Below are 27,849 nucleotides of genomic sequence, written 5' to 3'. Positions count from 1 at the left end.
TTCTAGCATCAGCAATCAGACAACAAAAGGAAATCAAAGGCATCAAAATTGGCAAAGATGAAGTCAAGCTTTCGCTTTTTGCAGATGACATGATATTATACATGGAAAATCCGATAGACTCCACCAAAAGTCTGCTAGAACTGATACATGAATTCAGCAAAGTTGCAGGATACAAAATCAATGTGCAGAAATCAGTTGCATTCTTATACACTAACAATGAAGCAACAGAAAGACAAATGAAGAAACTGATCCCATTCACAATTGCACCAAGAAGCATAAAATACCTAGGAATAAATCTAACCAAAGATGTAAAAGACCTGTATGCTGAAAACTATAGAAAGCTTATGCAGGTAATTGAAGAAGATATAAAGAAATGGAAAGACATTCCCTGCTCATGGATTGGAAGAATAAATATTGTCAAAATGTCAATACTACCCAAAGCTATCTACACATTCAATGCAATCCCAATCAAAATTGCACCAGCATTCTTCTCGAAACTAGAACAAGCAATCCTAAAATTCATATGGAACCACAAAAGGCCCCGAATAGCCAAAGTAATTTTGAAGAAGAAGACCAAAGCAGGAGGCATCACAATCCCAGACTTTAGCCTCTACTACAAAGCTGTCATCATCAAGTCAGCATGGTATTGGCATAAAAACAGACACATAGACCAATGGAATAGAATAGAAACCCCAGAACTAGACCCACAAACGTATGGCCAACTCATCTTTGACAAAGCAGGAAAGAACATCCAATGGAAAAAAGACAGTCTCTTTAACAAATGGTGCTGGGAGAACTGGACAGCAACATGCAGAAGGTTGAAACTAGACCACTTTCTCACACCATTCACAAAAATAAACTCAAAATGGATAAAGGACCTGAATGTGAGACAGGAAACCATCAAAACCTTAGAGGAGAAAGCAGGAAAAGACCTCTCTGACCTCAGCCGTAGCAATCTCTTACTCGGCACATCCCCAAAGGCAAGGGAATTAAAAGCAAAAGTGAATTACTGGGACCTTATGAAGATAAAAAGCTTCTGCACAGCAAAGGAAACAACCAACAAAACTAAAAGGCAACCAACGGAATGGGAAAAGATATTTGCAAATGACACAACGGACAAAGGGCTAGTATCCAAAATCTATAAAGAGCTCATCAAACTCCACACCCGAAAAACAAATAACCCAGTGAAGAAATGGGCAGAAAACATGAATAGACACTTCTCTAAAGAAGACATCCGGATGGCCAACAGGCACATGAAAAGATGTTCAACGTCGCTCCTTATCAGGGAAATACAAATCAAAACCACACTCAGATATCACCTCACGCCAGTCAGAGTGGCCAAAATGAAGAAATCAGGAGACTATAGATGCTGGAGAGGATGTGGAGAAACAGGAACCCTCTTGCACTGTTGGTGGGAATGCAAATTGGTGCAGCCGCTCTGGAAAGCAGTGTGGAGGTTCCTCAGAAAATTAAAAATAGACCTACCCTATGACCCAGCAATAGCACTGCTAGGAATTTACCCAAGGGATACAGGAGTACTGATGCATAGGGGCACCTGTACCCCAATGTTTATAGCGGCACTCTCAACAATAGCCAAATTATGGAAAGAGCCTAAATGTCCATCAACTGATGAATGGATAAAGAAATTGTGGTTTATATACACAATGGAATACTACGTGGCAATGAGAAAAAATGAAATATGGCCTTTTGTAGCAACATGGATGGAACTGGAGAGTGTGATGCTAAGTGAAATAAGCCATACAGAGAAAGACAGATACCATATGGTTTCACTCTTATGTGGATCCTGAGAAACATAACAGAAACCCATGGGGGAGGGGAAGGAAAAAAAAAAAAAAAAAGAGGCTAGAGTGGGAGAGAGCCAAAGCATAAGAGACTGTTAAAAACTGAGAACAAACTGAGGGTTGATGGGGGGTGGGAGGGAGGGCAGGGTGGGAGGGAGGGCAGGGTGGGTGATGGGTATTGAGGAGGGCACCTTTTGGGATGAGCACTGGGTGTTGTATGGAAACCAATTTGACAGTAAATTTCATATATTAAAAAATAAAAAAAATAAATAAATAAAATAACAAAAAAAAAAAAATAGTTTTGTCTTAAAAGTGTGTATGAACAATGTGCTTTACTATCTATCAAAATATTCACTATTAGTCAGAAAAAGCAGGTGAGAGTCTGAGGTTTCAAATGTCATCCATATTACCAATTGGCTGCAACATGAGTCAATCCATCAACAAATATAAGGAAGGGATAACAGTCCTGACCCACTGTGCTTTACAGCAAAGTCAAAGGGGGAAACAGAAATGTAGACAAGCTGAAAGTTAAGTAAGAGCATAATCAGGATATTGTATATTGTAGTGAAACAATCTAAATGTCCGTCAATAAAGAATTAAATAAATGTAGTAGAGCTTTACAATGGAATACACTATGGTTATTAAACTTAATGATGTAGATTTACGTTTGTTGATATTTAAAGATGTGTATAGCATTTTGTTACACAGAAAAATTTTATGTATGAAGATCTCAGTACTGGATTTAAAAAAAACCCTGGAAGATTATATACCAATATGTTAATAGTTGCTATGCCCGGATACTGAGATTAGATATAATTTTCATTTTTTCCCATATTTAATGTTATTTCAATGTTTTTATAATAATAAGTATGGATTACTTTTTTCTATTTAAAGACAACAAAAAGAGCTATTACTGCTTCAGAATTATTGCAACGGTTGTCTTGACTGGTCTCGCTTCACTTACTCTGGCCCCTCTTCGGTCCTTTCACACACCGGTAAGAGTGGCTTCATTGAAACCTAACTAAAAGGGGAACTCCCAGTCTTCCCATTTCTGTCCCAGAAAAAGCAAAATCCAATGACTTCCAATGGCCTCCAAGGTCCTAGTCAACCTTTACCATCACTTCCTACTCCTTCTTACCTCATCTCTTTCTAGGCTCCTCCTCCAAATACCCCCAACCCAGCCACACAACCTCCTTGTTCTTCCCTGAACACCCCAGGGTGCTCCTGCATTGGGACTTCTGAATGTGGCTGGAGCATTCTTCCCCCAGGTGGATGAATGGACCAATTAGATTAGATAGATAGATAGATAGATCGATAGATCTATTGGTCGAGGTACATATATCCAGAAAGTTCACCTCAGCCTTCTTACTCAAATGTCACCTTCTCGGGAGGCTTTCTCATACTGCCTATCCCCTTCTCTGTTCTGTATTTCACCATAGCCCTTATCCCCGCATCTGACCTACCATCTACATGTTTTAACTGATCTGTTTACTGTCTGTCTGCCTTGATTAGAATGTAAGCTCTGCAAGGTCAGGGATTCTTTTTGTCTGTTTTGTTTGCTGCTCAATCTCCAGCATCTGAAACAGTGCCTGGCCACCGTGGGCACTGAATATTTGTTTGAAAGAGTAAATGGGTATATTGTAAAATAAATTGGGGGCACTGATTCTTTAGGAAAAAGAGATCCCACAAACTTTAGGAATCAAATGGAAAACAAGGTTGTCACCAAACTGTGCTCTTATCCAGGATCTGCAACTAAGTGACCTTGAGAAGACTGTTGAGTCATTCTGAGCTGCAGTTGTCTCTGGTGCAAAACGAGGACACTGTCCTTGCCCACTCTGAGTTTATAAATTTGCAGTGGACAAAAGTTTGGCTGTGAGACCTGACTACCTCCTTTGTTCCAGGCAAAATGCTAAAAAGGCAAAGATGAATGAGGTAAGGTTCATGTTCTCAATCAATAAGAGAAAGACCAAAACACAGTCCATATTTTTGGAATCCATGTAAAAGGCACCAATCTCTTATTATATGAGATTATACTATGACTTTTTTCAGTGGATTCCTTCCCTCTGTCCCCCAGTCTTCCAGCATGTATCTCTGCTCCTCTCGCCTCTGCCCTGGGCCCTGGGAGGCTGACCTGTGAGGCTTCCAGCTGGGATCTGACCATCTGGAGCATCAGCAGGAAAGTGGACAGAGGGAGGAAAGGAGTCAGCATCTTTGTTCCCCAACTTCCTTTCCACTAGGTTGTCACAGGATACATGTCTGAAGGTCACAGCTCTTGCCTGATGGCTCTCCCCGTCTGTCTCCAGATGCTGGTAATTGCATCCTTTTGGTTTCCTTACATCTGCCCAAACTTTTGCAAAAAAAATTCCCTCACTAAACTCATTTCACATGAAGCAACAGTATGTGCCCCCGTTTCCTTCTAGAGCCTGGTGACACCCAAGATCATTAGAGAAGTCATCTTTTCTCCTGTGGTTGTTTCTTACTTGCACATTATTTGTTTCACGTTTGGTTGTATCATCAGAAGAGATCTGCCAGACTCAGCCAGCATGCACTGTCACCGCCCACACGTCTGTCACTGCATCAAGCTGATTTCAGGTGCCCCCTCTCTGTGCTAAACCACTACTGTGGTCCTACTCTGTCATCAAAGAACCTGAGTGATTCAGGGATTTAGATGCTAAGAGACAATCCCAGTGGAGAACTGTGTCAAAGCAAGAAGTGTTCCCAAGGACAGAATAGAAAAGATTAACTATGAAATAATGAATATACAAGAAAGAACAAAGCGAGTGATAAGGAAATAGAAGGAAACAAAAGGAAAACTAGGGAATAACACTCGCGTCGGGCTTCAATCTATTAATGTTTCACAATTCATTGAGGCGAGAGTACCATAAACAGCATATGGTTGCTCGGGTGTGGTCACTAAATAGCAGCTGAGCCAATGAACACATGCTACAGCTGAAACCCGAGCACCATGAGGGGCGCTGGGTGGCTCAGTGGGTTAAGCATCTGACTTCCGCCCAGGTCATGATCTCACAGTATGTGGGTTTGAGCCCCGCATCGGGCTCTGTGCTGCCAGCTCAGAACCCAGAGCCTGCTTCGGATTCTGTGTCTCCCCCTCTCTGTGCCCCTCCCATGCTCATTCTCTGTCTCTCAATAATAAATAAACGTTAAAAAAAAAAAAGAAAAAAGAAAGAAACTAGAGCACCATAAGTGCCTTTTCTTGGGAAAATTATATTTTCTTATCCTTTATTTTAGTCTTTCTTCCTTAGCTAGGCAGAGGGGGTAAAATACCTGCATAGTGATTATAAGTAAATGTATGGTAATGTAAGATGTACCAAGGCCTCAGAAGAACAATTAATAGGTAGCAGGTATTTAAACAGCAAAGTGAATCATTCCCTTTAGAACCAATAAAGCTGTGCAAATGAGCGCTACTCAGATTTACATGCATCGAGGCATTAGCAAATCAATAGAGCGATTACTGCGGAGGGCACCTGAATGTACAATCATGTCTGAAGTTATGTTTATGCACAAACCTCACACTTAAAATGCATTTTTATCTAGGCTATGGGGGAAACCAATGATTTGTTCTTTCTCCTGCTCCCTTTTCGGTCTTACATTCTAAAGATTTACAAATCCACGAAGCTCACGAATTTACAAGCCTAACCCAAGCTCAGGGAGGAATGCCCAGCAGAACAGCTTTCTCTTTCTCCCTGGAGAGCAGCACAAACCTGCCACCGAGGTTGCAGGCTTTTTGGGGGGCTCTTATTTGTTTCAGACTTTTCATGTGAACATTAAATTGCAGGGATTTGCCTCAAGGAGACAATGTCATCAGCATGCACCAAATGATTCCTTCCAAGTTTGACAAAATTGCTACAGGGAAAATTCCCCAAATTTTCAGGACAATCCCTTAAAATTTGAGGGGGAACCCCAGAAATATACCACAGAGGACAGCTGCTTATGTCCCACTGGCCAAATCTAGTCCAATTGCTTGCCATTATTTAAAAGAATTTTTTTTAATGTTTACTTATTTTTGAGAAAGAGAGAGAGAGAGAGAGAAAGCCAGGGAGGGGCAGAGAGAGAGAGGGAGACAGAATCTGAAGCAGGCTCCAGGCTCTGAGCTGTCAGCACAGAGCCCAACGCGGGGCTTGAACTCAGGAACCTTGAGATCATAACCTGAGTGGGAGTTGAATGCTTCACCAACTGAGCCATCCAGGTGCCCCGAGCTGCCTGTTTTTATACTGAGGAAATAAATGTCTAAGCTCAAGATGGAGCCATTTTTGCCGTGGGGGGGGGGGGGGGGGCACATCAGTAAACAGAAACCCAGGTATCTTGCATGTTCCTATAAACACTCCTCTTAAACCAGAAATGCAATGTTCCTTATAGTTTTAATTATTGGATGTCTTTTAAATCCGCAGCCTTTTAAAACCAATCAACCAACCCAACCCATCTTAATGATTCTACTTGACCTAACTCTGGCAGTCTCTTCTATTCTTCCACTTCGGTCAAGACAGTTTTTGTCCCTGACCCCTTGTTTCTGAATTCCGAGATTCTAATGCCCTCAGGTCCCAGGAGCAGAACTCAGGGCACAGAGTCGTAAAGGAAAATCAATTGACAGGTTAGTGATCACCTGGTCAGTTACACCATCCTTCAGAAATTATGCATGGAGGAAACACATATCAACATCCCCTTTGTCTCAAAAAGTGAGATGTCATAATCTCTGTTTCACAGGTGTTTCCTCAAAATAACCTTGAAAAATAAAAAATTTTACCTACCTCAGACATTATTATACCCATTTTAAAGATGAGGACACTGAGGCCCAGAGAGATGAAGTGACTTTCTGGAGTTCTCATAGCAAGGTAATAAAAGAATGGTTCTCTACTCAGACCCAGGCATGCCTGACAGATTCTCCTCCATCTAAAGGTACAGTATTTGGGGGCAGTGAGGAACTTCCAAGGCTTGGTGAGGACTTTTCATAGGAACTGACCAAAACAGGCAGTGAGCTGTACATATGTCATGGAGATTTGGGGAGAAACTGCTTCCAGTCCCTTCCTGTTTCTTACCCATCCCTAGAGCATGCCACTACATTCTGTCCCGCTCGCTTTCCTAATTCAAGGCATTGCTACCAAATAGGAGCCCTTGCTAGTGACTGGGGATAAAGGAAATCTATTCTGTGTCTAGGTATGTGACAACATGTACCAAGGAACCCTAGCTTGCTAAACAGGTCTCTGGGGAGACAATCAGGCAATTAACGACAAGGACCCAGGGCACCTGGGTGGTTCAGTCAGTTAAGCGTCTGACTTCAGCTCAGGTCGTGATTTCACAGTCCATGAGTTCGAGCCCCGTGTCTGGCTCTGTGCTGACAGCTCAGAGCCTGGAGCCTCCTTCAGATTCTCTGTCTCCCTCTCTTTCTGCCCCTCCTCTGCTGGCACTCTGTCTCCCTCTGTCAAAAATAAACATTAAAAAAAAAAAAAAAAAAAAAAGACAAGGGCCCAAATCTCAGAGCAAAACTGAGCAAAAGCAGATTCACTCCCGGACATTCACGTGATAAAGGTATAAACAGATACACAACCAACAGCAGCTGCGATGCCTGAGTAAGCAGGAAGGTAGAGAGCAGAAAAGTGGGGGTGGGGGGTGGGGATAGAGGGAACATTATGAAATCAGGTCTACTGTAGGAATTTTGTTGATTTGGGCCAGGGTGTGTTGTCTCAGCTCAGTAGAAGAGAGTGTTTTTCCAACTGCTGAAGACAATGGACTGTGGGGGAAGAGTCTGGTGAAAACCAAAGCCAGACTGAACTTCTCACATCTTCCTATGCAATCTCTGAAGATCTAAGACCATAATTAGATTTACTAGAACCAAGTGAAAAATGTACGCGAATTTTGCATGGAAATGTTAAAGCTTATTCTAACGATCAAGGAAGAACATAGGAGTGAACACAGGCTTGCTTAGAAAATGTCTCTCCCTGGGGTGCCTGGGTGGCTCAGTCGGTTAAGCATCTGACTTCGGCTCAGGTCATGATCTCACAGTTCATGAGTTCAAGCCCCACGTCGGGCTCTGGAGCCTGGAGCCTGCTTCAGGTTCTGTGTCTCCCTCTCTCTCTCCCCCTCCCCTACTCACACTCTGTCTCTCTCTGTCTCTCTCTCAAAAAAATAGACATTTAAAAAGAAAAGAAAAGAAAATGTCTCTTCCTTCCTCATCCCCTTCTTAGAAAACTGGCTCTTTGGATCACTGGAATCTCTCTCAAAGGCCTCTTCTCCATCCTTATTGCCTTCAATTTAAACTTAAACCCCCAAGTTCTGCTTTCTTTCTTCCCTCCTTCTTCCCCCCTCCCTCTTTTACTCTTCTTTTCTTTTTTTTTGTGCAGTTCTGAAGTTGGACTTTTCCTGTGAACCACATGGACTGATTTCATCCCATGGGCTCTTGTCTTAAGTCACATTCAGTCATTCACGTACTCAATAAATATTTATTGAGCACCGACTTTGTACAGGGTGCTGGGAACACAGCCTTGAGCAAGAAAGCTTATTCTGGAGGAGAGATACAGATAATAAAATAGTTTCAGGCAGTGAAACACTCCGGAGAAATTAAAGCAGGAATGGGGCTGAGGTAGCTGAGTGTGAAGGTCAATGAACCCTGTCTGAGGAAGTGACATCCGAGCTACGGGAGTGCCGGCACTGGTCATGGAAAGATCTGGAAAAGAGAGTCCCAGGCAGAGGAAACAGGGGGTGCAAAAGCCCTGAGGCAGGAAAGAGCAAAATGACTTTGGTGAGGAACAAAACAGCACCTTCCGTTGGGACTGCTGTGACTATACCAATTCTACTTCAGTGAAGAATTTATTGGTTCTTTCTCTGCTTAAATAGTGAAGAAAGACCATGAGAAATTAAATGGTTCAGGGTGGTAGGACCAAGTTCCATTCCCAGGGAAATTTATATAACCCTAGAGTTGGTCAAACATGTGAGTTATTTTTTCATTTGTCTTTGGGAAAAAGAAAAATAAAATTGGCTTTTTTGTTCTACCACATCTATTGTTTCCAGTTCGTGCCCTCTTTGACTCCTTCTATCCTTCTCAACCAAGCTAAGCTTGGATCCCAGCAAGTAAGTGACCACCAGATGGGGTAAACGCACGTTCACAAAGCCCACACGTATGTACCTGTGTCCTCGAGGTTCCGAAGAGCCCCCTTTTCTGACTGGCTAATTTATAAGATCAATCACAGGAGAAAAAGAATGCCGTGGAACAATAAGGCAAATTATAATGTTGGCATTTCTTTCTTGAAGAAATAAACTTTAGGGAGTGGCAGACCGTGACCTTGGTCTTTGTATTTCCTAAGGGGGACAGTATAGACCCTGATACGTATGGAAAGTCACCAGTGAGAGGATGGAGATAAATATAGGGTAGTAACCTTGTTACTCAAGGTCACTGAAATGATTCTGTTTCTGGTCAGAGGACCTGGGTGCTGAAACACCTTAGTATTTTCTTCCCGTTGTACTTGTAACTTGGTGGAGCTGAGGTAAGATGTGGAAGCTGGGCACAGCTGGCTGGCAACACTCCGGGGAAGCCATCAAACCCTCGCTCTTCCTCATGCCGGTGGAAGTCAGGGAAATACTGGGCCCTGGCTTTCATTAAGGACACACACTAGCACCTGAGATCTACCCATTGTCCCCTTAAGCAGTTAAGCTGCTAATATGGTCTGGCATTAATAGGTTCAGGGGAAGCCAATGCTTTGTCAGTAGAGCTGAGGTGTTAGCCGTCCTTACGAAATGAGGTATGTGTAGGTCTCCATTAAGCAACAGAGGGGCCCAGACTGTGGTGGCGTCCAGGGTGGGATCTAAGGATCCCCACTGGGCACTCTGCACTCTGGTAGTCAGCATGAGCATTCTGTTCTGTAGTTCACCATTCGGGAAGCAAAGAAGGTAGGACACCAAGAGAACATCTATATGGGATGGACCTTGAGGTAAAGAAGAGGAGGAGGAACAAAGAGGACTGGGGAACACCCAACAGGCACAAATACAGATCTCACAGACCCCCTCAGGGCAGCCTTCAAAACGTTTAACAACTGGCTTGCCTCCCGTCTAACCAATCAGAAGGCTGCGGGCTGTAAATGCCGATGAGGACCAGTTGAATTTCAGGTCTGCGTGTATGTTTTATTCCCGTTTTTGTAATGTACAGTATACCTCACAACTTTTAAAAGAAAAAAAAAATCTATAGGTTCGTTCTGTGCTGGCAAACTTTCTTAGTCCATAGATACCAGCAGGACTATTCCTTTATCTAACCGTTCTTTATCTAACCACTGACGCTGACCCTGCCACTCTCGTGCTACTTTGCATTCGAAGGATAAGAACCTCCTTCCTTCTGGATCTCGCTCAGGGAAGTAATTTTGCCATCAGCTAAGCTTGAGTTCAAATCCTGCCTTTACAAATAGGATTCTTGGCAAAATCGGTCACCTTTCAAAGACTCGATTTTTAAAAACCTATTCAAAGGGATGTCATTCCTCGATTCCAGGGTTTCTGTGAGAACTGGCATGGAGTTGCCTAGGTAACATGCCTCGTGTAGGGCCTGGCACAGACATGGTTTTCGCAGCGGAAGATCTGAGATTGAGAATTTATTATAATTCAGATAAGTGCTACTTGGCGATTAGGTAATTTCATATATGGAAAAATGGGCTTGGGAAACTAATAATCTAAACTAATAGCAACGTAAGAAGTGTGAATGTGGCAGAACACAGGGTTTCCTAAAAATATTTGAAGCAAACGTGAGAAAACAACTCCCAACTGAAATACCAAACACGGCACATTCTTATGTTCATGAAACCAACCATCCAATCAATTCTATTGCTATTTTCCTGAGTTGAATAACTATATATATGTAAGAAAGAGTTAAATTTTATTTATTTAAGAATATTTCAAAATTGAGAGTTTTCACTGAACCAGCCTTCTCCCCTACACGCAATTACTTTACCATGATACGGTCTTACTTCACACTGGGGACCAAGTGTAACCAAATGTCACGTGTCTCTGAGGCAATTTCACACACCTTATCCCGCTTAATTCACAAATGGGGAAGTAATTATCAGAAACTGCAAGACCAGATCAGTGTTGCAGTTTAAAAAAAAAACAAAGTTTACAAGATGCCCCAACTTCTGTCCCCTCTGGTGATTCCCACAGCCAGGACCAGCACAAGTGGCTACATCTTGGCCTTTATTTCCCAGTCTCTGTGGAGAAGGAGACTAGCAGGCCTGGAGGGAAAGAAGTGAGCATGGGTTGGCTCAGGAAACAGGAACAGAGGAGCTGGGCGTTGAGGAAGCGAGTGGGGGCGGGGTACAACCACACAGCGCACCTGCTCAGTCTATAAAACAAAAAGACGAACTGCGTATTTCACAATAGTCAGATCCCGGGGCCTGCCCCAGCCACGGCTGCCCCAGTTCTTGCCATGCACCACACAGCTTAACTAAAGATTGTAGCATGGATCTCATGCAGCAAGAGTGGAAGGAGACCCTCTGTCTATTTGAAATAGAATTGTTAACATTTCTTCTAGAAAGAAGGAGGTTCCTTGCTTGTCATATGACTGGGGAGTGTTAGCTTCTAAATTCTGAAGAAGAACAATGAAACAATTGTTGAGCGATCATAGTCACTCTGTGTGTGTGTGTGTGTGTGTGTGTGTGTGCATGTGTGTATCATAGGCCTGTGTATGTATATGTGTGTGTGGGGGGGTGTGTGTATGTGTGTGTATTTGGGTGTGTGGGTATATAGGGGTTATGTGGGGTGGCCTCACCATAGCCCAATAGCCCCCAACAATTCAATCTGAAGGAAGGAGCCCTGAAATTCAAGGTCAGGGTAAGGGTTTTTTTCAGATAAGCCAAAATTCCTAGGACTTGTGGAATGTAGTGAATCTGGAAACAGCCATGGCCTTGGAAGTCAGCCATGTGGATGTTGTGTGAGGACAGGGAAGGCGTTTATTCAGATCGACTAACAATATAAGTAGGGCTCTGTGTTAGCCAATAGAAAGGCAACTGATGGTGTTAGGTAGGCTTCTTTTCTGAGAGCTCCTCTCCTGGGTAAAGAGGACCCAGGAGTAGCAGAGATCTTCAGACACAGAAACCTGGAGGAATTTATTGTTAAAACTGAAAAGATGACAGAGCTTTCAAACAAAAAGTGCCAACATTTCAATTCTGAGATCTCCCCACTACACAGTGTTCTAAGTTTACATAAATGTGCCCCTCATTTCCAAAACACAAGGATTCCTAAGCCAGCTTCGGCAGGTGGTATAAGTAATCAAAGTGTGGCTCTTGCTTGAATCATGCAGGAACATCTTAAACCCTGGACCACAATCAGAATCTGACTTTTCACAAAGTCCTCAGGTGATTTGACAGACAGTGGCCCAAGCTTTCCCCGGCCTTCCAGCGAGCCACTATGACAAACAGGAACTTCCGCCATTGGTTAGAGCCCCAGCTACACGTCCACCTGACAATGACTTTAATTCTCCCTGACCATCATTCAGAGGGACTGATTTTACTTGAGTGTCCTCGGTTATGCAGGTGAACACAAATCCTGAAGAGTCTGGGAGCATTATCTTTTCTCCTCTGACCCTAAGATGAACCCATTTTCTCAAAAGATGAAAAGGGCAGAGCTGGGGGACGGCTGCGCATCATCTTGGTATGTGATTTGTTCTGTGATTGCGAAAGAAAACTGACCTCAAACTCCCCAAGGATCATATGTAAAAATAAACTTTCCGCTGACCTCCCGTACAAAGAAACAGCCTGTTGTCCCTGTTGAGAGCCTCGAACTTCCAAAGTGCTGGGAAAACAGCAGGAAAAGCTAGGGATAACCTCATCCCAGGGTGTCCTCCTGCAGGGCACTAAGAGACCCCAGTCAGATGGGTCCTCGCAAGGCAACCTCAGCAATGCAGCTATGTCTGTCCTTCAGACGGGCCCTGGTACTCACGGAAGGTCCTGATGGTGTCGCTGGGCTGGCTGCGAGGGCTGGGGCCGTGGGGATTCATGGCCCTCACGGCAAACTGATAGTTGGTATCTGGATCAAGGCCCTTGATAACCATGGAGTCCATCTGGATCCGCTCTTGGATTAAGGTCCAACTCTTGTCAAAATCTGGTCTTTATTGATTAAAAAAACAAAACAAAACAAGAAGCAGTAATTCAGGAAGAGCAAAGGGAAGGGAGGCTGGCTATGTAAACTCAGCATTCGGACTCTAGAAGCAATACTTATAAAAATGAGTTAACATTTCCTATCTAAAAGTCATCTTGATTTTAAATCATAGGTCACAATTTTTAAGTCCCTGCCAATAAAAGCAAGTAGATCATTTTTAGGGCCAGTTTTAAACCCTGTTTCAAGATCATCTGCTTTTCCTCGGCATGAGCTTGACCATGGTGAAAAGACCCCCACAGAGGAGTTCATTTTCCAGGACTGTGCCTTCCAGATGTTTCACAAACAAACCCTCCCCAAACAGCCGCCATTCCCAGAGGTCAGGAGAGCACAGATTCTGTCTATTCACAATCTGTTCACAAAGTAAACAAATGTTAAGTTTTATAGGGTGACTAACTGCATGAACGACCATGGGAAAACCCACTTAGATTGTGTTCGTGGCCATTCTTGCTCTTAACAAAATTGTACAACTGTGCCAACTCGCTGACTTCTCACAGGTTCTGCTAAGAACCCTCTAGAGAATGTGGGCCCTCAGAGCTCCCACCTGGGAGGCAATACGCAGAGGGTAAGGGTACAAATCTGGGGTTGCTCATAGCTGCTCAAATCCTGCCTCTACTACTTACTAGCTACTATTTAACTTCTCTAAGTCTCTATTTTCTCATCTGTACAATGGGTATAATAAAAGTACTTATCTAAGAGGACTATCATAAAGATTAAATGAGAGCTATATCCTCAGCATACTGTCTGGCATCACATGGTAAACACTCAGCATTTTTTGGCCATTATTTAAGGGACTTATCCACATCACAGAGCCAGTAGATAACCCTGTGTCACTGCTTACTCCTCTAAACCTGTGTGTTCTGATGCCATAGCACTAGCCCATGTGGCTAGTCAGCACTTGAAATATGGTTAATCTGAACTGAGATGTGCCGCAAGTGTAAAATGTACATTGGGTTTTAAAGGACAAAAAAAAAGAAATGTAAAATATCTCGATCATATGTTGAGATGATAATATTTTGGATTCAGTGGATTAAAATGTATGTTATTAAAATTAATTTTATTTGTTTCTTATTGCCTTTTTAATTCCACAATTAGAAAACTTCAAATTTCTGGGGTGCCTGGGTGGTGCAGTCAGTTGAGTGTTCAACTTCAGCTCAGGTCATGATCTCGCAGTTCATGAGTTTGAGTTCCGCGTTGGGCTCTATGCTGACAGCTCAGAGCCTGGAGCCTGTTTCAGATTCTGTATCTCCCTCTCTCTCTGCCCCTCCCCAGTTGCACCCTGTCTCTCTCTCAAAATTAAATAAACATTAAAAACATTTTTTTAAGAAAAAAAAAACTTCAAATTTCACCCAGGGTTTGCATTGTATTTTTTTTTTTTAATTTTTTTTTTTCAACGTTTTTAATTTATTTTTGGGACAGAGAGAGACAGAGCATGAACGGGGGAGGGGCAGAGAGAGAGGGAGACAGAGAATTGGAAACAGGCTCCAGACTCCGAGCCATCAGCCCAGAGCCCGACGCGGGGCTCGAACTCACGGACCGCGAGATCGTGACCTGGCTGAAGTCGGTCGCTTAACCGACTGCGCCACCCAGGCGCCCCTGCATTGTATTTCTACTGGACAACGCTGTTCTGTCTGGCTTCCCAGTTGGAGGGGGAAAGGAGAGCATCCCAGGTAATATGAACCACAAGATGAAACTTGGGAATGATCATGCGTGGAGGGGGATGGTGTGAAGGCCTAATTAGCTGGATGCTTTGTGTTATTAGTTAATTAATAATAATTAGTCTATCAAGTGCTTGTGAAGTACCTATGTACTTCATAGTACATAGTATCTATGTAGTATCATAGTATCTATGCAGGAGATATTACATTAAACACCCTTCTCCCCTCATTTTTATAGAGGAAACAGAGCCATTAAATGATTTGAGTAACTTGCCCAAGTTCACAGAGCTGATAAATGGTGAGGCCAAGTTGGGTTGATGAGGAAGGGTTGGATTAAGAAGATCTTTGACACTGGACACAAACTTGGGGTGATCATGGCTGAGAGGCTGTTCTCCATCCTTTACTTCCTGACCACTTCTCAGTTGTTCGAGTGTTAAATACCTCTGCTCCCAGATATTTAGAGGATAACAGAAAGCAAAAAAGATTGATGTTTAGCCTTTATGAACAACTTCTCAGGCAAGGAAACAGAGACTTATTTTGCAGAAAGAAGATGCCCGGAGGATACATGGCTGTCTTGAATGTGAGCTTGCTTAGTTTCTCATTGGCAGGAATTAAAAGCCAAACGGAGTCCTTAAGCCCAGTAGAAGATGCTTCCTCAAGCTCACCGTGCAGGCAAGTAGTCTGTGGGGCCTGTGTCTCATTAGAATTCATCTGTTTGGAGAAGCAGCGGTCACAGGGCATGCTCACTGTAGAAAATCAGGGCTCATGTCTCTTTCTTTTTCTTTTTCTTTTTTTTTAATTATCTATTTTTTAATTTACATCCAATTATGTTAGCATATAGTGCAACAATGATTTCAGGAGTAGATTCCTTAATGCCCCTTACCCATGTAGCCCATCCCCCCTCCCACAACGCCTCCAGCAACCCTGTTTGTTCTCCATATTTAAGAGTCTCTTATGTTTTGTCCCCCTCCCTGGTTTTATATTATTTTTGCTTCCCTTCCCTTATGTTCATCTGTTCTGTGTCTTAAAGTCCTCATATGAGTGCAGTCATATGATATTTGTCTTTCTCTGTCATGTCTCTTTCTTGGTATCCTTTCCCTAAAGATGGACTTCTTGTGTAAACTAATTTTGTCACCAAAGAGAAAATCTTAGTGAGTGGACGGAAACACATTTACAAACTTAAATTAGAACAAAATCACATCACAGGGGAAAGCCACCAGCGATACCTAAAAGTTGACAGAAAAGATACGATCTTCAGATAAAACTCTCCCGTTCTCCATTGCTAAGCCTTCCTGTGGCATTTATAGAGGAAATGCCATGTAATTGCTCTCAGAACATGCCACTGTTTACCCAGGACTGCCTGCAAATATCTAAACAATCCTCATGTGGAAATTACAGCCCCCCGCCACACGCAAAAAGGAGATTATACTGTATTTGTTCATTTAACGCAAGAAAGAAGGCTATATTTTAAGCGAATAAGAAACTGAAATCATTAACATTTAATTCCATGATATCAAGTGAGAGAGCAAAGCTCATGCGGACTGAATACCAGTTCAAAACCTTTAACATTTTGCCTCTGATTTTGTCATGGGTTTTGCATTTAAATGTTTTCAGCGTCTCTTGAGGTACAAAAGTGCAAAGGTGAGGTTGAGAGAGAGATAACCGGGCAAAAGCATTGTCTTAGATCATCCTCAAACAATAGCTTTATCTTTCTCCACTGAAGAAAATTATTCTATTCTGACTACAAAGTTGCCAGTCAAATCCCCATAGCAACACTAGCCTGCCAATTTCCCCATCAGCAAAAAGGCTTGAGGGGGAAGTAAGCTAGGAATACGCTGCCATCCCAGGTACAAATAGGCAGCCACCAGCGGGGTGGACACTTTCAGCACTTTTCCAAATAGTGGGATAGAGTGGGGTTGGGAATTCTGCATCTCAGGAGATTAACTGCCTTTGGAAGGTGTCTGGGCGGTGAGGGTCGGGAGGGGGAAGGTTCTGATGGGGCAGACACAGGGCAGTCAGCAGTGGCTACTCAAAACCCAATTAGCTGATTCAAGTGATTGAGACTCACTGGTTCATTTTGGTGGAAACAGTACCACTCACTGGCAATGTTAGAATCCAGCCTGGTTATCAGATATCTTACAGATCAACCAGCCCAGATATCTACAGGCTCTCAGAAATTACACGCAAGATTTTATGTGTGAGCATGATCATTTCAGTTTTCTAAGTACAGTGTCCTTAGCTTTTTATCAGATTCTCAAAGATAATTACGTCCCCCAAAGCTTTAAGAGTCACTGATCTAGTCCAGTCTCTCAACCTACCCATGGGAACACGGAAAAAAAGTAATTTATCTAAAGTCATAGAACCACTGGGTGGTCTTATTTTTCTTATTCCGTTTCTTGTGGCATTTTGACCACCTTGCCTATTTTTAGCGTCAGTCTTGAGTGGAAAATCATTTTTCTTGGTACCATCAACTCCGCAGGTGGCTGCCTCGGGCTACTCAATTGGCATGTGATTGATTATCAACAGGGTATCCATCACAGAAGCTATATTCTAGGAGGCTCCACGGAGCTGTAAACACAATTCCATTCTTAGGGAGTTTATAGTCTAATGGGGAGATAATATATCTAAGGATCAGTAGGAAGCCAGTACAAAATAGCATATTTCAAGTGTTATACAGCTGATCTTTGAATAACACAGGGGTGAGGGGTGCTGATGCCCTTGTGTTGCCCAAAAGCCATGTATAACTCTTGACTCCCCCAGAATTTAACAGCCTACTGTAGAACTTAACGATAGCATAAATGAACACAAATTAGCACAAAGTCAATTAACACAAATTTCATATGTTACCAGCATTATATACCGTATTTTTACAATAAAGAGAATAGATAACGTTATTAAGAAAATCATAAGGAAAATACATTTACAGCACTCTACTGTATTTATCAAAAAAGAATCCATGTATAAGTTTATCTATACAGTGCGAACCCATGTTGTTCAAGGTTCAGCTATATTTGAGTGGGTCGGTTGTAGTGAAATGGAATGCTGTGGAAGGTATGTGAGACCAGAAAGAACTTAAGTTAGATTTCAAATGTATTTGGGTTTTGATAGCTGAAAAGGAATAGAGCATCTTTGGGTGAAGTGGAGACAAGAGCAACATCGGCTCTCTGTATGATCTGACCATATTACGTACTAGTTACATGCAAAATACAATGCGGAATATCCCAAGACAGTAAATATATGGCTCCCAGTAATGAATGATCAATCAATCTATACAAAAAATGGGTATGACATATAAAAACACGAGCCAAAAGTAAGTGAATGAATATACGGCACCTTTGTGCAGATCATACATAGTCAAAGTTTTCCTTATCAACCTCTACTAACCAACCTGTCAAATTAACCGTGATCTTCATTTGTTCCCACTAAGTCAGCTATTGGCTTGTCAAGAGTCAGTTGTGTTTATTCCAAAACCTATTGATGACTTTTGTGTTTGTTATTGTAATTATGTTATTTAATGTAATATATAAACTTGTGAAATAGGAGTAAAATATAGAGCAACAACTATTTTTGAATGTTTTTGAAAGACTTGATAAAGCTGAACCACTAAAACATTATTGCCTTTGATGTGGTGTGTGTGTGTGTGTCTGTGTGTGTGTGTGTGTGTGTTTATGTATATATTTAGTTATATATAATGAAGTATTATTCAGCCATGAGAAGAAAATTCTGCCATTTGCAGGAGCACAGATGAAACGAGGACATTATGTTAAATGAAATCAGGCAGAAGGAGAAAGACAAATATTGTATGATCTCACTTTTATATATGGAATCTAAAAAAGTTGAACTCAAAGAACCAGAGAGGTGAACGTTGGTTGCTAAGGTCTGGAGGTGTGGGAAATACAAGAGGTTGGTTAAAGAATACGAACTGTCAGCTTTAAGATGAAAAGGTTCTGGGAATCTTACAGAACAGTGTGGTGATTATAGTCAATAATACTGTATTGTATTCTTGAAATTTGCCGAGAGAGTAAATCTTAACTGTTCTCACCCCACACACACAAAGGTAACTATATGGAGTAACAGATGTGTTAATTAACCTGATTGTGGCCATTATTACACAAATGTATATACATATTAAATCCTCACATTGTATACCTTCGCAAAATCACACGGTACAATCTAAATATATACAATTTTTATTTGCCAATCACACCTCAATAAAAGTGAGAAGAAAATCTAAAATAATCAGAAGAATTTTAGGAAATGCAAATAGTTGCCTGGGAAGTGGCCTTACAAAATAAGATGCATGACAGAATAAAATATCAAAATGATCCCCACATACAGAAACATAAGGCAAAGCCAACTCAAATGATAAATGTAAAATCTTATGTTAGGTCTTCTTAAAAAGCCACCGGCACAGATATAAAGATAGAGAAAACCTGGGATGGCAAAAATCTATGGGGAAGGCAGAGGGCATAAAACTGGGCTTTAAAAATTGGTCACAAACTCAATATGAATTCTCTGGACAACGTGCTGTTGACCAGCTCAGCACCCATATCCTGGGGAGATGTGGTCTTCTAGGCCGATCGCTCAGCAGAAGGTGCTCTGGACTCATCTCCTCCTGAGGCAGAGTTCAAAGGGCTGCTACCGCTTGGCTTGAAATAGCATAGGACAGTGTCTTTAGGTGAGAGACAGACTGTTGTCAAAGGAAGACGGTAAATTTGCCTCCATGTTGTCCATATTGGACTAGGAGAACCAGTGGTTCCTGACAGGGAGGTCAATGGCAGGACATTACAAGGAAAACCCTTAATGGCTTAGGAATGGTGGACAATGGAGCCAGATGCCTCAGAAAAATTGAATTCTGCATCAATGGCTATGTTGAAGCAGACGTTGGATGGCCATCAATCAGGGATGTAACAAGTGCCTTTCTGAACAGGAGGTTGGACTTTGTTTAGTAACTCTGATGTAGGGTCACGGTAACAAATACATTTATGCATAGTAATGCAATACACTTATACCTATATGTATGTATGCACATGAGCACAAAACTGAAGAGAAGTTTCAAGGAAAATATTTATCCTTACTCTATTCACTTTGCTATTTTCTTTTCTATCTGTTATTTTCCTTTTTTTTTTTTTTTTATACTGGTAAGAATCCACTAAATCAATCTTACCACCCACTGAAGTGTGGTGACCCATAATTTGAAAAACACTGGACAAAAAGGTTGTTTTTTTTTTCCCTCGAATACTTTGGATGGAGCTTTCAACTCTAAAATTCTATGATTAAAGAAAGCAGATTTTGTCAGTCGTGGAAAGAAATCTATGGCTTATAGTTTAATCAAATGTCCCACAGGTGGCAAACAAAGCCTATTAAACTCCAAATAATGCTCTAGATATGTCGAGCTCTACAAAGTCTTTGAATGACCCCCAGGAAGACCTACATTGGACAGTGTGACCCTCTACACGCCACACATATGCCAAAACACAACACTGAAACAAACATTTCATAAAATAATTCCTAGTTTTACTCTGTGTGATACCTTCTTAAAAGTATTTTTTTTTTTTTTTTTTTTTTTTATTTTTGGGACAGAGAGAGACAGAGCATGAACGGGGGAGGGGCAGAGAGAGAGGGAGACACAGAATCGGAAACAGGCTCCAGGCTCCGAGCCATCAGCCCAGAGCCTGACGCGGGGCTCGAACTCACGGACCGTGAGATCGTGACCTGGCTGAAGTCGGACGCTTAACCGACTGCGCCACCCAGGCGCCCCGATCTGTGTGATACCTTCTGATAGTCTCTCTTCTGTTCTATTTCACTTTTGAAAAACTCTTGTTCGGGACGCCTCAACTGCTCCCACTACCTTCTAATGAGTAACTACTCACAGTTTGAGAACCCTTTCTCTTCTAGAAAGTTGGGGCTGGGCTGAGGAGGGCCGCTCACGTGTGCTTCAGACCTTAACTAGGAAACTGGGCTAAGAACGGTTAAATTCTGCTAGGGAAACACTTCTGAGAACGGAATTTGTTGGTGCAGAAAACAGTCCTCTAGGGGATTCAGCAGAACATCCAGAATGGCCTTGACAGTAGAGGCCACTCTACTGGTCTGAGAGGGAGTGGACCGAAAGCCTAATTATAGCAAACGAGAGACATGTGTGGCCTCCTTCCCTCAACATCAGATAATGTTTTGGGGAGAACCTTGGATTACTTGGAGTCTCCCTTCCTAAATATTTTCCTTCATATTATTCCTTCTCAGCTTCACCTCAGAAACAGAACTCTCCTCAAGATTCTCCCATGCCTTAAATCTAGTGCTAATATTACACCAATTATACTAACTTCTTTTTTTTTCATTTCTTATATGAGTTTAATGATTATTGATCTACTTATCTGTGAGAGAGAGAGCGCATGCATAAGTGGGAGAGGGGCAGAGGGAGAGAAAGGGAGAGAGTATCTCAAGCAGACTTCATGCTTAGTGTGGACCGGATGCCGGGCTCAATCTCATGACCTGGGGATCATAATCTGAGCCAAAATCAAGAGTCTGACACTCAACTGACTAAGCCACCCAGGCACCCCATTAATGTTTTTCTTTAGTAATAGAGAAGACAGTATCATTCATACCATTAAATTTTTTTATCACAATTTACCCATTTTTTTTTTCTTCCGAGTTTTTATGTAAATTCAAGTTAGTTAACATATAGTGTAGTATTGGTTTCAGGAGTAGAATTTAGTGATTCATCATTTACATATAACACCCAGTGCTCATCACAAGTGCCCTCTTTAATGCCCATCACACATTTAGCCCATCCCTCCCCTGCCCACCTTCCCCCCAGCAACACTCAGTTTGTTCCCTATTGTTAAGCATCTCTTATGGTATGCCTCTCTCTGTTTTTATCTTATTTTTCCTTCCCTTCCCCTACGTTCTCTGTTTTGTTTCGATTATACCACCCTCTAATGTTATTTTATATTTCTGTCTTTCCTGCCAGGCTATGTGCTCATTAAGCATGCTGATTGCCTTACTCATCTCTGTGTTCCTTGGAATGTCTTCATGATCCTTCAAAAGATCTGAAGGGACAGACTATATGTTCCTTTCCTGCTTAACACTCTCCATTGCTCCCTATTCCCTTCAGGACAAACATGAGCTCTGTTATTATGCCTGTTTTGCTCTGACCCTTTCTTGCTCTTAGCCATCTAGCCTTATCTCTTGCTTCATAAAGCTTCAGATTTTCTAAGCAATTCCAGGAACATCTTCTTGCCTCCAAGCCATCACTCAAGTAGTTTCTTCTAGCCTGACTCTTTTCATGCTGTGTCTTCCTTCCTCTTTGCCTGGTTATCACAGATGTGTCCTTCTTTGCTCCTGTAAGAAGCCTTCCCAGACTCCTTCAAAACTGAGTTAGATGTCAAGCTGGTATTCCTCTGGGCCCCTGGGCCCCACTCCTGCCTGCAACACTCCCCACTTGGACTATGGTCTCGTCTGCCTTCCCCACTGGATTGTCCAAGCAGGGGCAGTTGCTGTTTGACCCCTAAATCTCTTGTGCACACTTTGCACATAAAAGATACTCAATCCATACATGTTTGGATGAACATATGCACGTAGTAAGTATCTGATAAAGACTGGCTAAGCTGAATTGAAATACCTTCAAAATTTGACCGTAAGAATAACAAGATGTCCTAAATCAGGGGTTGGAAAACTTTAGCCGGCTACAAGGTATTGTAAATAAAGTTTTATTGGGGGTGTGGGAGGGCACCTGTTGGGATGAGCACTGGGTGTTGTACGGAAACCAATTTGACAATAAATTTCATATTAAAAAAAAATAAATAAAAGGCCAATTGTCCTTAACTGACAATTGGTTAGTATCAGAATAAAAAAAATATACAAAAAAATTTAAAAAAATAAAGTTTTATTGGGACCCAACCATGATCATTTGTTTAGTTATTGTCCATGACTGCTTTCTTGTTCCAATGGCAGAATTGTGTAGTTGAGACAGAGGCCATATAGGTGGGAAAGCACAAAATATTTACTGACCCTGTGAAAAAAAACTTTGCCAACCTCTGATCTGAGACAACAGTCTCTAACTTTGTACCACTTCAACAGTCTGAGGAAGATCTATGAACCCTTCTCAGAATATTTTTAAATGCATCAAATAAAAAATCCTTAGGATTGCAAAAAGACACCAGTTATACTGAAAACAATGATCTAAACAAAAAAATATTACGATTATGGTAATATATGTACTTCTTTATTAGTACATTAAATAATGATGCCTAGTGATGGATTAAATAACTATAATTGTTTCAAAGTAGTGATAAGCATTACTGGTATTATGAGATATGTACAACAGTTGTAAAGGGACAAAATAACATACCTGTGATTCTATTAGTGGCAAAGCCACGGGAATTGCTAATACCACTGTAGTTTGTTGACTACATTCCTATTTGAAGGACATTAAATTTCAGTTGATAAAACTAAGAATGTAATTTTTGTCCAACCAAGATCCAGGGACCCCCTTGAATTCTATCTATCTATGGACCCCTTGGGGATCTATAGGCTACAGGTTAAGCATCCTACTCCAAGAGAAGAGACATGATCCCATAGATTATCCAGGGGTAAGAGAAAACCTCACACTCAGAAGAGCCTCTGATTCTCTGTCCATTTTACAGACTAGTTTTATGCAGGATTTGTTCTACACTAGAATGAATTGCAGAGGAAAATCCTAAACTACTAACTAGTCATAGTTAAAAAAAAAATGTATTATTTGACCTTCAGCTTTCAGCCTCTTTCTTTATTTTTTTTTTTAATTTTTATTTATTTTTGAGACAGAGAGAGACAGAGCATGAACGGGGGAGGGTCAGAGAGAGAGGGAGACACAGAATCTGAAACAGGCTCCAGGTTCTGAGCTGTCAGCACAGAGCCCGACGCGGGGCTCGAACTCACGGACCGCGAGATCATGACCTGAGCCGAAGTCGGCCGCTTAACCGACTGAGCCACCCAGGCACCCCAGCCTCTTTCTTTAATTATGAATTGGTTCAATTCAACCAAATGACAAACAGATAGATACAATGGGGGTAATGATAAACTCAGCTGGCAATTTGTCCCAGGCAGGGCAACTGGAGAGCATGCTTTCATTTATAGTTTACAAATGTCTCCCAATGCTGTTACACCAGAATTCAATTTATGTGAGCTCACATCAATCTGACCAGGGATTACATCAGGATAGCTCATGGTAGGAGGGATGGAATCTTTAAAGGATCAATTTGTAGAACTCTAAGTCAGACTTCTGCAAAAACATTTAGAACAACCCTTCCATTTGACCCTAAGTGGAGGAACTTTCTGGCTACCAGAATGTCTGAGATCAGGCACCAGCCTAGAAGGTGGTTCTAAGATGATTTTTTACTTAGAAACTAAAGATAAGAAAAAGGAATTTTTTGTGAAGCATCACTTGTTAATATGAAATCTCAGCTGACATCAAAGTAAGCCCATTCTTGCTTCTTTCTGATTCTAGTGGTGGTGGTAAGGAAGGCTTATACTTAAACAGCACAACTTCCTAAATACTTGCTTGAAAAGAAAGGAAGATTTTTTTGTTTGTTTTTTTCCCCCATTCTTCCCCAAATTAATCAACTGTATAGGAACAATTCTTTAAATATTTTAAGCTTTATACTTTTGGGGCCAAGAAAACCAACACAAGGACTACATCACTGTTAAATATTGTAGCCATTTGCCTAATTATTGCTATAAATTCTAGTGAAATGCTACACAAAAAGTTGGCAATTCACTTCCATCTTATGAAGAGCTCCAAAACACAGGTTATCATTCAACATGAAATAAAATAACAATGGGAACTTCCAGTTAGTCTTATACATGAGGTATAAGCTTTGCCATCTACTGGTATTCCTCTTATGATGAGCAAACAAAGCAAAACCCCAACTTGGGGTTGGGGGGAAAGAGGAGGCAGACGTGTGTGAAGATCCCAGGTGGGTTTTGCCTGGCTTACACTTCTGCAGTTGGTAAGGTAGATCGTTGGTTACTGGCCTCTGAGATTAGTGGTAAAGGGTTCATTGAACCCCTGTGGCTCATGTGCCAACACATTTCCATTTCCAACACACGAAAAATCTTCTACAAGCCACTTCTCTAAGTATGGTACACACAGCTTTTCATATTCACAAGCCTCCTGAGGTAGCTGTTATTGTCATCCTTACTTTACAGTGGAGGGAAATAAGGCTCAGAGAGGTTGAGGAGCTCATACGAGGTTCCAGCTAGTTTTGGCATTCTCTAGGTTCAATCCTGTGACTGTCATGTCCAAATGTTCATCAGCACCTATTTGACACATGGTATGTTTACCCCATGCTAGGTGTTATATTCTACAAAGGGGAACACGTCAAGATGTTGCCCTCATGTCCTGGTGAGGAAGACCTTGAACAAGTAATTAACTGCAAGTGTGTTGAGTGTTGCAAGTAAATGTTACAGGTGTATCTAACCTAGTCTGGGGAGGGGGCAGGGTTTCAAGGAAGGCTTCCTGGACAAGGTGGTATTTAAGCAGGGGTCCTGAAGGCTGAACAAGAGATAGCTAGGCAAAGAGGTAGAAGAACTATCCTGGCTGAGAACAGCAAACATGAAGACTTCTAGCCAGGAAAGAACATGGCTCTGTATGAGAGCAGAAGAGATCTATCCCCAAAGTCACCATAGCAATGGTTCCTCCCATTGACTGAGCACATTTGGGAGCCAGGAGCTGTTCTGTACATTTCATGTGCATCAACTCATGTAAACAACTCCATGAGGTAAATAGATTGTTATCCTTATTCCTCTGTCTGAGACAAAGAGAAGTTAAATAATCTACCTAAGATGACACAGCTTAAAAGTGGTGGAGGGAAGGGTTGGACCAGGGAGCTAGCCCCAAAGCCTATGCATTAAACTTCCAGTCTGTACTGCCTCACCTTTGTCACGAGGACAGCAAACCAGGGTCACTGGGTTCTAGAGGGCAGATGGTCCAGCCTTATTTATACACAAGGAAGCTAAGAATTAGAATTGAGCAACTCATGCCCAGGATTAGAGAGGCCAGCTCTGGGCTATGTCTTCTGATTCTACATTTGAACAAACTCTAACTTGAAAGATGAAACCAAGTATCAGACTAGAAGTCTCAATTCTTTTTTTTATTAAGTTTTTCTTTTAGGAGCTCCTGGGCGGCTCAGTTGGTTAAGTGACCAACTTCAGCTCAGGTCATGATCTCACAGATCATGAGTTCAAGCCCCACGTCAGGATCTGTGCTGACAGCTCAGAGCCTGGAGCCTGCTTCAGACTCTGTCTCCTTTGCTCTCTGCCCCTCCTCCGCTTACGTTCTGTCTGTCTCTCTCTCTCTCAAAAATGAATAAACGTTAAAATTTTTTAAAAATTTTTATTTTAATTCCAGTATAGTTACCGTACAGTGTTAAATCAGCTTCAGGTATACAATAGAGTGATTCAACACTTCTACACAACACCAGGTACTCATCACAACAAGTGCACTCCTTAATCCCTGTCACCATTTTCACCCACCTTCCCCACCCACCTCCCCTCCGTTTGTTCTCTAAAGTCTCAATTCTGAATGAGAAACTTTAACCTTCATAGGCCGTGACCTTGACCATGAGTCAAATCACATCATCCCTTAAAACTATTCAAGGAAAATCCATAATCCATTGAGCTTCTATTCTGAATCCCAGATTTCATCTTTATTTTAGTAACAGCCTTTACAAGGTAACTTCCTGCGAGCAAACTAATTAAATTCATTTGTTACTTGCAGATTAAGGAAGAGTTTTTGATAGGATGGAAAGACAGATGGCTTTGACAAAAATATCAATTTGTACAATAATTTAAAAAACCCACCCAAGTGTGTATGACCTTAAGATTCTCACGCGAAACCAATAGGTAGGCATTGCAATCGGCTTAGAAGCAGCCCTGTGTGAAGATGAATTTTGCAAGTCTTATTATGGAAGGCATCTGCAAGAGACCAGGGAAGTATTTGAGCAGAAAGGTGTGAAAGGGAAAAGAGGGCAAGCATTGCTTTTTCTCATTTATTAGGATAACTGTCTTGGGCTGAGATTGAGATCAACAGTTCTTGACCAGCGTCCTTAATACATACACAGAAATATTTTGATTTTTTTTTTTTTTTTTTTCAACGTTTATTTATTTTTGGGACAGAGAAAGACAGAGCATGAACGGGGGAGGGACAGAGAGAGAGGGAGACACAGAATCGGAAACAGGCTCCAGGCTCTGAGCCATCAGCCCAGAGCCTGATGCGGGGCTCGAACTCACGGATCGTGGGATCGTGAGATCGTGACCTGGCTGAAGTCGGACGCTTAACCAACTGCGCCACCCAGGCGCCCCTACACAGAAATATTTTGAACTTTCACATGTACCCCAAATAAGCCAGTGTGGACTTTTGTTTTAAATTAAAAACAGCCACTATCATTTATATGTGGAATTTAAGAAACAAAACAAACAAGCAAGGGGAGAAAAGAGAGAATGAGAGGCAAACCAAGAAACAGACTCTTAACTATAGAGAACAAACTGAGGGTTACCAGAGGGGAGGTGAATGGGGGGATGGGTGAAACAGGTGATGGGGATTAAGGAGTGCACTTGTCATCGTGAGCACTAGGTGCTGTGTGGAAATGTTGAACTTCTATATTGTATACCTACACCTAATATAACACTGCATGGTAACTATACTGGAATTAAAATTAAAACTCAAAAAGTAAACAGCCACTGAAAGCTCTAATCTACCCTTTCCAGCAACTGTCAATGCAAAACTCAAGCAATTTTAGCCCATCAGGTCACACTTGTAGAAAAACTATACTTAAGTTAAATGAAAACTGTTTTTCACCTGTAACCAACCTGATAGATAGCATATGTGGGTCATGGCACCCCAAATGGAACATCAGAGATAGGGAATATTTTTCTAGGCCTTTAGTTTTCATTGCCACCATAGTATATATTTTTTGCTTATGAGAAAGGCACTTACCCTGGGGAAATTCTTAGGCAGGAGGAAAATTGCTCAGATATTTATAGCTAAAATATTTCAAAACATAGGTAGCTATATTTATGCTTGGTTCTTATTTTAATAAACAGTAAGGACTGCTGCCTCCAAAGAAATTTTCAGTATCACTTTAGAAAAAAAAAACTTCTCCTTCACCTCAAATGCATGGCTTTTCTGTTTTAAAAAAGCAGGTAAACGTTTGAAAAACATTGCAAAATATGTTACAGCCTAGGCTTACTTAGAATCGGCCTCTTCACAT

General features: G+C 41.7%; 1 protein-coding gene across 2 annotated transcripts in view; it reads right to left on the bottom strand.

Moving 5' to 3' along the window:
- Positions 1 to 27,849, bottom strand: part of EGFLAM (EGF like, fibronectin type III and laminin G domains) — a 185,776-nt gene that overhangs the window by 77,479 nt on the left and 80,448 nt on the right. For both annotated transcript variants that reach the window (XM_078445081.2, XM_078445082.2), the window contains exon 7: positions 12,729 to 12,895. In XM_078445081.2, coding sequence (XP_078301207.2) covers positions 12,729 to 12,895 — 167 coding nt within the window. The remainder of the gene's footprint in view (positions 1 to 12,728; positions 12,896 to 27,849) is intronic.

The sequence above is a fragment of the Panthera onca genome, chromosome A1 (genome assembly GCF_046562875.1).
Source record: "Panthera onca isolate mPanOnc1 chromosome A1, mPanOnc1 haplotype 2, whole genome shotgun sequence".
Classification (NCBI taxonomy): Eukaryota; Metazoa; Chordata; class Mammalia; order Carnivora; family Felidae; genus Panthera; species Panthera onca.
Note: the sequence above shows the minus strand (reverse complement) of the source record. Positions and strands in the feature narration are given on the sequence as shown.